The sequence below is a fragment of the Drosophila montana genome, unplaced genomic scaffold (assembly GCF_035044405.1).
Source record: "Drosophila montana isolate Dmon_TW-CO22-7 unplaced genomic scaffold, ASM3504440v1 contig_3733_1, whole genome shotgun sequence".
Taxonomy (NCBI): domain Eukaryota; kingdom Metazoa; phylum Arthropoda; class Insecta; order Diptera; family Drosophilidae; genus Drosophila; species Drosophila montana.
Window position 1 is genome coordinate 6,794,460 of NW_026998620.1, and position 12,327 is coordinate 6,806,786.

Below are 12,327 nucleotides of genomic sequence, written 5' to 3' on the forward strand. Positions count from 1 at the left end.
TTTGTAAGCAATTTTCCACCGCCATAAAATAGCTGACGCGTTCATCAAGCGAAGGGCGCTTAATTGCAATGGCAAAGTCCAAAGTATTCCATAAATGCGATAAATTAAATTATGTTGACAGCTTAATTATACGCGGCCAGCACTGATTTGTGGCCTCTTTGCCAATTTTGTGTAAACTAGGCCATTCGATATGCAAATCAAGGGATTTATTAGATACGCGTATGCAAATTACCTTGCCGCCCGTTTTGTTATGCATACGCCGCGTTAACCCTAGTTAACGATAACCACACACAACATGCTCCATGATTTATTAGTGCATGCCAATTAACCACATGCTATGACTACCATCTGTGGCAGTCATAATACCTACTCGGACACAATGATACCCACACTGATATATTGTAGCCAGTTTTCTGACCAGTTGAAAATGTTTAAGTTCAAAGAAGACAAAAATTTAACTGATTAGGTTGGGTTTCGCTGCTTCATCCCCGTTTTATATACGCAGCATAAAGCCAGTTGACTAATTGACACCATTGTGGCTCAGCTGAAGCATAGCCAGACGCTTAAATGGTCACAAATTTAGCTATTCCACTCGATTACTTACGTCTGACTGAAGATTTTCAACTTGCAGTTTAATAGATTCTTTAAAGCGTGGTAAATTCAGGCGAATCCCAAAAGAAATAGTACTTTAAAATGACGTATTGCACTGAAAAGTTAATTATTTTTGTTTCGAAATATGTTCAGTGGCAACATTTGCAATCTATTATTGTAAGACCTTCAGCAAATTTTACGAAATAGGAAAATTTTGGCAATTCATTGGCTAAGCTGTTAAGTAAGTGTTGTTAAGAGTGAGAAGGGGAAACGGGTGAAGTGCTACTCGCATGGAGGGGGGGGGGGGTCAAGCGGGTGAAGTCTTTTGAGCCTTCTTGTAGAGTAACTGTTTCCGAGTGTGTTGGTGTACCTGTGGCGATTTTAATAGGAGTTGCTTAATCTAATAAGTTTTTGTTATACCCAAGGCACCTCGACTTTCTTGTGGATCTCTAAGTGTGTGTGGGGTAGTTGAGCATCTGAGATGAAACTGAAAGCCGTGTTTCGGGTATGTTGAAATTTGCGTTATCTATTATGTTGTCCTTATTTTACCAAAATTTTAAATATTTAACGATAATTTTTATCAGTTTTATTTGTAATATTCGAATACACAAAGCTCTTAATAGGAGAAGATCAAGTATACAAATTTTGCGTATTCCCAACCAGCAATTGGTGTTTATCTGGTATAAATACATAATATATATAGTATATAAAATATATATATACTGACAGACACCTTATCGATCGAGGTTTCCTCTCAGCCATATTGTCATATTCTATGTTCAGTCTTACCAATGACAGCATAAACAGTTTTTATATTGTTTGAGATTGTCTTTGGTCTTACAGTAACAAACTCAAAGCCAATATTAGATTTCAATTACAAATCAAAATATGCGCATTTTGTACCACACTTCAATGATCTACCAATTGGTTCATATATAATAAAATCTGCTTTCATCACACAATCGGTTTACAACATTAAAAATAAAAAATAAACAAAATCTTATTAAGATATATTATATAAGGGCCCATATACATATTTATACTTTAAGTGTATCCATCATCACATTTTGTTGAAATATATCAAAAGTAATTTTATTCAATTACCAGACGTTTTTAGGTTTTTTCTAGGGTACTTTCAGTTACCTACAATTTTTCTTGTTAAGCGGTGCGAACATGTACTATTGAATTATCTTTGATATATATGTATTGCTTTCCCTTGCTAGGTCGAAGCTAAAGGTCAATTTTGATCGATTTTATCGCGCAACTTAAATCGATGCGTATTTTAAGCATTACTCGCGAGATATTTATAAATACGCTGGCGAAGGCAAGTCTGACGTTCGCTTTATATTTAAGTATTCACATTATGCATACTTTTATGGCTTGTAACGTTAATGAGCCTGAGACGTGGAATCAGCGAGCTATAACTAAGTAAATGACTGAAATATATTCGGCTTAGTTAGCACAAAGCGCCATTTTTATGGCGTAATATTATTTCACGTAGTTCTATGCGTCATCAAAGAGGCAAGTTGTTGCTCTACATGCATTCAGCCATTCGACAAATAGCATTGGGTACTGGTAATGCGTATATTTTTTACGGCTTGTCAATTTTACGGGCTGCCGACAGCGACTGGCGAAAGTAAAAGCGTTTTTCCGCTTGGCGTTTCTTGTTGCTGTTTTCCTTTTCTTTGCTTTCCGTGTCCTGCTTCCCATTCATTTTTGTGGGTACTTACAGTGCGCACTACTGCCATAAAAGTTCCGCCGTGCGCGCCAAAAAGATAAACCCAACGTATTGAATATGTAAAAACACCTATGGACAGTCGGGAAGTCAGTTTGGCGGGGTGGCTGGCGGGTGGGTAGATCAGGAAGGACTTTCATGCATTGCTCATACGCCCCGTCGCGAACAGAAAACTGGGTAACACAACACTTTTTCATTAAGCCAAAGCGACTTGAATGTTGTAAAGTAATCCTTGCAGACAAACATGAGTCGAGTGCGAGGGCGTGGCATATTGATTTGTGCTTGTAACAGCAACAGAAATTTAAGTTATATTTTTTCGAATGAAACCAATGAAGTCAAGCTTATGACTTATGATTGGCTTGCTTGAATTGGTTTATCAGCATTAACTATGCGCTTAATCTGTTTTCTAAATACTATAATGAGAATATGAGTGATAAACTAGCACTTTTCGACATGATATTGTCCTTTTGCATTTGTCCAATTGTAATTCTCGACAATTTAAGACATTGCAAATCAAACTATTCAAAATATGTAATCACTGGATAAGATACTCACTACTGTTCTCGTTGCTCATATTAGTTTTGCTTCATATAAATTGTCTCGCCTCAAAAGCAAAAATTTCTGTTTTAATCGATTCGCGCATATTCTTTAATAAAAAAAAAACTGCTTTCCTTCTTCTCAGGTGTCGTCCTCCCCCTGTGTCGAAACCAAATACGCTTTTCAATCGACTTTTTGGGCCTTAATGTCGACATATGACACCACGAAAATATCAAAGAAAAAGAAAAAGTTTAATTTATGTTGTTCACTTCATTCATTTTCCCCATTTTGTTGCTTTTAAATTTATTTGAATTATTTTTTCTTTGCGAAGAATTGAATTAACAATTATATAAATTGACAAATGTTGCTAAAATTGAACCATCGACATTTCGCCTGGTGTTTGTATTGTCTTTAATGCGGTTCACAATTTCAGTAAAAATGTCCGCTCCGTCGGCCAGGACAAGCTCTATTATATATATTTGATTGTCTGTCTAATTGTCTGATTTTTATTAGTAGTATAAAATTGATGCAAAAACAGTGCGATATTTATTTAAACTTTTATTTATTTATTTAAACGGAGAGTTCACAAAGTCGTGAATTGCATTAAATCTACATTTTGCTTAGTTTTCAATAATCAATTCCCTTCAACCTATTAAGCTTAAATTTATTTGTGAAATTTAGTTTGGTCTCATCTCAGTTTGCATTCGTTTTATCCACTTTCCCTTTTAACATTGAGTTTTCTTGACAATTAAGCTAACATTTGCTTGTGTAACTGAGGGAATGCCAATTTATTTACCTAACGTTGCTAGAGTTGTACACAATAGATACGTTATTTATTTTTGCAATGTATAAAATCGTCAATGATTCTCATGGTAGTTGCCGCTAACTTTGCAGTTTACCAAATGTAACTAAAATAAGCTGACTGTCAATTTCCATGTGTACTCTGCTTGGGCTTATAACAATGCCTTGGGAGTGAGTGCATGTAGTAGATTTATTTCTAATGATTTCGGCGATAATTTATTTTACATTTGCTACTTGACTTCTGCACTTTACCATAGTTTAGTTATGTGCAGCTATTTACTTATATAAATCCGCCAGTACAAGAGCTTTGCATTCCATCCACATTTGCATACATATTCGCATTTGTATTTGTATTTTCTGGCGGTTGTCAGAAATATATTTCGAATGACGGCGCCCACACATACACAAAATCCAATTTCGAGCAAAAGTATTATATGGAAATATGCGGTCATATAGGGCAAGCCAAGCCCAACGTAAGCAGAGCTGAAGTAATGTCCTGCCAACGGATAAAAGATGCTTTGGTTATAGCCACAGATGCAGATCCGCATTGGCTGAGCGCATTTGCATTTGCACTAAAAATCCACTTGTGACTTTTGTGATGCTCCAGCGGACTTGCCAAGATGCTGGCGCATCCTTGGCCAGCGCCTTAAGTTGTTGTTGTGGCTGCAACTGACTGAGTCTGGCTTTGAATATCCAATTTAGCTGTCGGCATTAAAAGCAATTTAATATTTATTCCCTGCTGTTGAAATGCCTTCATATAGAATTAGTCAGGTGCGATGGTTAGTTGGCGCACAGATATTCAATATGCAGGACTAGATATTCGATATATTTATTATTAGTGTTTATATAATTGTTAGTGGAATTAAACGTCATTTCGTTGGCCTCGCAGCGCTGTAAATTGATTTTTTCCGCCTAAATACATGTATGATCCATTAAAAAAAGCCTTGGCCAACAATTATGACGCATTTAAATGACCTTTATGTGCATACAGTATGTGCATTAATAAACTTTTTTCTACATTAACTCATGTTTAACTTTGACAACTTTTAGTTTAATTAGGTTTCTTAGCCTTGAGTTTAGCTCTACTCTCAGAAACTTTATTGCTTGAGGTAAAAAGTGAACTCAAGGCCATAATTAGTTAAAAAAGTTTTCGAGTCATGTTAATTATTCATTGCCCATATCTAGAATGGCAACAAATTTAATTCTCGAAATAAACACAAATCCACGCTTTAATTTCAATTACAACCATCTCAATTAGGTTAGGACAAATAAATTCAATTATACCTTCAGCACTCAATATGCATATTAATGTAATTTTACCACTCCTATTACCCGTTTCAATAATTAAAATTGAGTGCCATTCTACAGTTCAACATATTTGAATATTTAATTATCCAATGAACAAATGAGCCATCCATAATATTTGAATTAAAATAATATCAAACCGCTGAGTGACAATTTGATGCCCCAATCTATTGCAATTCTCTCATTGGAATTCTGAACCGCAGTTTAAATTTCTATTGTGGTCTTTCCAAAACAGCAGAAATAAATTAGCACGCTTGCTTTCAATTATTTGCGGCGATATGCACCGCCGGATATTGAAGGCTCAACCGCAAAGCACATTCTAATTTGCAGTCCAACAGTCGAAAGGTGTTTATGACAGTGCAAGGACGCCAGTTTGGACAGAAAACTTTTGCGGCATCAGGCTCGACATTGGCTTTCAAATTGGCAGCTAGTGAAAAGTTGTGCAATTCCACTTAGTTGCATGCTTTTGTTACACTAACTTTTCACTTTCAAACTTTTTATGCCACCTCCAGACTGGCTAGACCATACGCAAGTAAGATAATATATATAAATATATAATGGAACATTTTCGATGTGCGTAAGATTTTACCAAATTACATTCACATCTTACAGAACAAGTTAAGTCAATTGCTAGTTGGGAGAGTGTCAATATCCGAACTGTCAGAACTAAGAAATAATCGATATTTCGATAAGGCTGTATACAAAATGCTCATCATCTTTTTTTATTGCTGGCAATGCTTTTGCACAATTAATAGCAGTATGGCAACTCTGCGATTATAGTCTTTAACGTCAGATCGATAAATTCATGCTCCATTTTTACCAAGCAATTAAAGTGACTGGCAACATTGCCAAGCAAATGCAAGTGCAATAAATGGAATAACCTGAATACGACGAAATAAAAAATAATAGCCGAAAAATCCTGCCGAATAATTCGATTAAAACAGTTTTCAGAAGTTGTTTGTGCTTTACATATTCCACTACATAGTGTAGAAGCGGCCTACTTTTTGGCTTGCAAATTCATACGTGCAGACATGTACCTACAAAAATCCAGATTTTTCCCAGTTTATGTGTACAGTTTGGTACTCGACTCAACATGTGGCATATTCACTTAATTCTTAATAAGCCCAGCACAGAGAGTGCTGAGGATTTGCATTGCGTTCTCGAGTTAAATGACTGCAACGGATAGTTGCAGTCGGGTGGATTTGCTGCAGCTGTTGCCTCTCGTGCTCGGCGCGAGGCTACGAGCGAATTGTTGTGTACGGTTAGTAGTAGTGCAGGTTAGTGTTGAAAAGCACTCCAGCCAGGGCCTTGTCCGCAGGAGCTGAAGGCAGCAGCAACTGCTGCAGGACGGCTTGCGGTTATGATGAAGTGCACTTAAACGTGAACATAGCTGAGGAGACCAGCACGTATTATGCCATAATGGCCTGCTATATACCACATATGTACGAATATACTTTTCAGAGAAATGTTCAAGTCACAAGTAAAAGGGAGCGGACGATATATTAGGTACATTTATTAGCCAGCTGAGATTCGTGAATTTGATTTCAATGTGATATATTTAGTTTTATTTTTACATTTTTTAGCCCGGTTTTCACCTTTCTATTCATTATCTTACCATCTTTTTATTAATTCAATCTGCGACATCTATCCGATGATTAAGGCTTATCAATAATATACTGAGCAGCATATAACAGTATATATTCATAGTTGCGAGTGCTTGAGCTAGACATAGCCTGTATCTAGCGTCGAGCTGAAGTTATAAACTCTCTCGCTGTCTTTTATATATGCATACACAAAAACAAAGATACTCCCAAGCACGCACACCACCAACTGCACAATTGTTGCTGCGGCTGTGCTTTTTCCCTTAGCCTCACTCTATGGAAAATTCATTTTTTTAATCATTTCGGTGCTTATAGAGCTATGCATATGAAATGTGTGTGCATACTAAAGAGCAACATCAGAAGAGTTCCTAAATTTTCAAGTTTTATCTTACAAGATCTGGCGCGTGGTATCTGAAAAATAAATATTCTGGATTTGTATATACGATACCAGAACCGACATACCAAATTTAACTGTCTCTAGCTCTGGTATTCTCCATTTTATAATGGCAATAAAAATCGAATTAATGAAAATGGGCGCAGTTGCTTCATTTTCACAAAAAAATGTATAAAATAAAAAGTCGATAGAAATTTGAGTATAAACTTGTAATTTTGACTGATTTGTATAACTTGTCGCAAGAACACCATTTGGTAAATGTTTCGAAATGTTTTGCACTCCATTGACAATTTACTCTTCCCCTTCTTTTGTTTCGGGTGCCGGCTCAGCGGCTGTGTCATTTGGAGCTGCAGGTGCTGATCCCTCTTCCTCGTCTTCTTTGGGTGGGTGTCCCACGCTCTTGCCACCAAGCGCCAATTGGGTTTCTGGTGAATATTCACTTTCCTCCTCGCCCTCTTCGTCATCGACGCCCTCTGTGGGGATTGGCTCTGGGGGCAGCCAGCAGGAACCTTTGACAAGACGCTGTTCGATCTCGGCGATTTCGTTTTTGTAATACTGATTGAAATCGGGTCGCTCCCAGATGCTCTTCACCCATTGCAGATTGAAGTCCATCTTGGTGCAGCAGCAGAACTTGCGAGACTTGTGGCACTTGGGACACTTGGCCGGCTGGCGAGCAGGATGAGTATACTGCTGCTTCTGCTTCTTCTTGCAGCAGTAAGGGCATACATGCTTCGGCTTACGTTTGGTGCTGCATGGCACCGGTTCTTTGGCATAAACGAGATGTCCGCGCTTCTTGGCGCAGAAGCAACAGTTGCAATCGTCACCCTCTGGCTGGCGTTTGCGGGTCTGCATGCGATCGTAGAACTTTTTATAGGCAATCTTGATCTTGGCCTCAAAAGCCATCTGCTCGTTGCAAGAGAGACCGTCGAAACGTGCATAGCTCTCGGCGGTCTTGCGCGACGCATGCACCCAAACGCACTCGTCATTATAGCTAGGTCTGCCCTGCTCGTCGTAGGTGAGCTCCTGCTTGGGCTCGTAGTAGAAGGCTTTGAAGCCGCGCTTGATGATGTTGTATGCCAGATGCGCTTCAACCTTGTTCATCAGTGACTTTTTGCCCAGCTCGTGGAAGAGATCCTCTTTGCGCAGCCGCTTCTTGGGGACAGTATCGATGCAATAACACACCTGATCATAATGCAGAAAGGCATACGTTATGATGTCGACCGTAGACTTGGCCTTACACTCGTGCAATCCGCATATGATCATTATTTGTGCCAATGTATTGGCTAAGTCCAGTACGTTCTCCAGGAATATCGATGAGGCATTCACCTCGCCCAGGCACTTGCATTGCGTATGCTGATCAATGATACCTAGCGGCGCATGGCGCTGGCACTCCTTATGTTGGCAGTTATTCCGGCACCGGAAATCGGGCATGGCATGATGGGCCTGCATCGAGATTAACTGGAAAAATTTTAAAAATATATTTTAAACAAATTATTTTGTGTATTTTTGTTTGATTTTAAAGATTATATATCGAGACTGGCCGAACAATTGTAATACATTTTACTGAATATCCTGACTGTACTTCCAATGTTGAGTTGATTCTGCTTATAGGAAAGGCAAAGACTAAGTCACTAAGTCTTAAAATCGATTATAAAATAACATTATTGTTTTCAATGAAGACAAGACTGTATAAAGTCTACCCAGGTTGATCGTAAAAGATATTGCTTTATTGTCTGAGTGTTCAAATATATTTATATACTTTTGTTGCAGCATATGAGCGTATGAGCTTTAGAATATTATAATATCAGCTTGATGACACCAATTGTACATGTGAATATTTCAATAATAAAACTTGTAAAGGGAAAACAGCTCAAAGACAAATGTTTTGCTTGTAAGGCAGTCTACACATTTGTCCAACTGCCTCTTAGATTGACGACCCTTTGGCTGCGGGCATTTCTAAGTGTTAATGACGGCATTGACTCAAGTTCATGATTGGGTGGAAGCAAATGGGTCTGTCTGGGAGTGCCGTCCTGCATAATAGATGAAACCTGCCGGGGACAATATTCATAAACCATGAGCTGTTGTTCCCAAGGCAAGGCATGTCGTGGTTACTTCTGTTACTCCTCGCTGCTAGCCGAGCAAATATATACATCAATGTTGAATTTATTGGACAAGCAGAGGTTCAACAAGCAATACAATATCCGTATCCGTTGACATGAGGCAAACCGAGCAAATATTGGTTTGACATGCTGAACAGAAAGAAGGAAAAAAAGAGAATATAATCAAATATGTTTGTGAAACAAAAATGCTGACAAATGCCGCCCGAAACCCCTCCACGAGCGTCCCGATGGGACCCACAAGCCAAACAGATGAGCGATAAAGTTGTCATTACTCATTTCGCTGTGTATTTAGCCAGCCAGAAACCGCAGCTGAGGATGACCCTGAGCTCTGGACGCATTAGAAGGCAAAATACCACAGGAAAATAAAAAATTTATTACGCCAGCTTCAACGGCTACATCAAATAAGTAAAACAAATATACTTATTTATTTTGTTGTTGTATCTTTGTTGGGCATTAGCCGCATTCGCTGACTGTGGCTTTTATTTTATTTTATAATGCATCCACAGAGGCCATCTCCGTATGACGTGGGTATTGTATTTGCAGACACATTCATAATGCCCCTGAGAGTCATGCACTAAGCCTGATTCCATCTATAGAAACGCTTGCCTTGTTTTCTATTGCAATAAAAAATTGAACTTGATTTTCGTTTTTATTTTAAGTCAACAATTTGCTTATAAAAACCAATAAGAGTGCTCTAGCTGGTAATGCCTGACTAGGATATACCCTGTGCTTAACTGCAAGGTGCCGCAAGAAACAATCTAGCTTCTATACATATGTATATATTAACAGCTGTGATTCTTCCTTTCTTTGCCATACACTATTGGTTAGCTTTGCTGTTTGCAGTACTATTCTTATAAAATTTCAAAAATTAAATAAAGTACCCAAGCCCTCGACTCTTCCTTCAGAAAGGCGATGATATCCAATAAGTAAAATATTCTTAAACTAAATAGCATATTTGGGTTGTTTAGCTCTCATAATTTGCGATATTTGTTACAAAAACTACCATTTGCTAATCGATTAACATCAAAAATATGGAAATTGTGGGAAATGATAAGTCCGTTCTAAATGTTGCTTACGAATTTATGCGTGTATATATTTTAATTTTCCAGTCTCTACCTCAAGTCCGGGAACGTATTTTTTTTGATCAGAAAATATACAATAATATTTAATTATACATAAACTTTAATATTCTTTTAAAGATAATACAATTTGATGTCATTATAAGATTTCCAACGAAATGTAAAATAACTATAAAGGTTTGATTTAAAATCGGCTTTTGGTAACAAAATTCGTAAATATTGGGAAAATTTTCTGTGATTTTACCATTACAGCAGCTTTTCACATAACCTGGCTGATTATTTTTAAGATATAATGAATCGTTTATGAATCGTTACTTAAACTTACTTCGTAACCTATTGGCATTAAAAAAACCAAAAGGAAAATGAAAAATGTATTTAAATGTCAAATACTTTGTCAAACCTACATCAAAATTTGTTCATTTATATTCATCTTGGCCATAAAGCTGTGCACACTTACTTAATGTATGCAAATCTGCGCTAACTTATAAACCACACACCAGCAGCAATAAATAAATAAAATAAACAAGTAGAACGACATCCCCTGCAATAAGTGCGACAAGTCAAACAAATGTTGAGAAACCAGCAGAAAACTTTTTCGATTTCGTGCGTAAATTATTCGGTAACGTTGGCATTATAAACAACGTTTGACAGAAATTATAAGAAGTTAGGCAGAGTTTTGGAGAACAAAAAGCCGCAAGCTTAAATTCACAAATCAAAGGCGGACATTAGCCTTAAATTATGCAAAATTATGCTAAATGGCCAAGCAAAATCTAAGTAAAATGAAAGGTGAAAGGACCATTTCCACGTGTCGCTGTGTGAATTAAATTAATGCAATGTCTGATATATACTCACTGACAGTCACATATACATATAAATATATAGACATAAGCAAACTGAAAGCAATTTAAATGCATACACACTCAAGCGCACAGGGGGCGTATGCGTAATGAGCGCAGACGTATGCGCAATTTATGAATAATTGACAGCCGAAAAGGCAGCAACTGGCAGGCTCCACAAGAGAGACCCTCAACGAGCCACTCGCAACTGACATTTGACAATTTTGCCTAATGTGCTGGGCAAATTTGCATACGATCCGACCCGACAAGCCGGCGCACATGCTGCTCATCATCATTATTTTAAATAAACATTAAGCTACGCTTTACAGCCATTTATCACATTTGCAGATTTATGAGCTGCCGTTCACATTGCCGTTGGTAACTTGCATGTTGCAAAGATGTTTGGCTAAAGGCCACGACACGCACATTGCCGTGCACCAAAAAAAAAGGCAACTCGCCTAAGCGAAGGGTATTCGACTGGGAGTTACGCTATACCAAAACTTGCTGGCAGGATATCAAAACCAGGCAAATGTGCGGCATCACGAATTCTCCATATGCTACTCAAAAGGGATACCAAAAGGATAACTTTATATAGAATATTTAAGGGTACATACATTGGCAGAAAACGAGCATACCCGTTTCTTAGCCAATTCATGTTCCCTGGGTATTATAACTTATTTACTATAAACCACAATTTATGTGTCTGCCAGTTGCATGTGATTTCAATTTCAGCTGCCAAACACAGTTCGTATTTGAAAAATATATTATATATATACAAATATATTTATTGATTTTTAACATCAAAACTTCGAGGGTAAGCCTTTTTAATGCTAATTGGCGCCAGGGATGGGAAATGCGTAAAAAAAACTAGTAAAATTATATAATAAATAAATCTGTTTAAATTCATATTATATGAGAATCGAGTCATAAAGTACTTAATAGTACGTTCTCGATAATATGCGCTTGCTTATACTAAGTATATGCAAATCGTGTTCATTCTAAATATTGGATATCATATTTTATTCTCAATTTTTTAGCGTTCCGCACATATGCATTGACGTATTAATCCCGAAAATATCATTTTATGTTCATCATTCAATCAATAAATAAATTATTACATATAAATATGGATTTCTATTTGATTCAACGAAAATTAAAGGAAAGTAATAATTAATATATAGGTTTATATCTATTTGAATTGTGATTTTTAAATTGCAATCAAAGAGCACCAGTCTAGTTTATTTTAGCCCGCATTTGATACCTGGCCCACAACTGAAACAGGCTTTCACCTGCTGCTACCCACTCTCGCACAAGTGTTTCCAAGCGCT

General features: G+C 37.3%; 2 protein-coding genes across 2 annotated transcripts in view; one reads left to right on the forward strand and one right to left on the reverse strand.

The window, feature by feature from the left end:
* Nucleotides 1-12,327, forward strand: part of LOC135436217 (IDLSRF-like peptide) — a 50,007-nt gene that overhangs the window by 10,597 nt on the left and 27,083 nt on the right. The window lies entirely within an intron of this gene.
* Nucleotides 7,159-8,643, reverse strand: LOC135436687 (uncharacterized). Its single transcript, XM_064694374.1, has 2 exons — nucleotides 8,522-8,643; nucleotides 7,159-8,422 (listed from the first exon to the last, which is right to left on the reverse strand). The coding sequence occupies exon 2, from the start codon at nucleotides 8,411-8,413 to the stop codon at nucleotides 7,256-7,258; it is 1,158 nt and encodes a 385-aa protein (XP_064550444.1). The 5' UTR covers nucleotides 8,414-8,422; nucleotides 8,522-8,643; the 3' UTR covers nucleotides 7,159-7,255.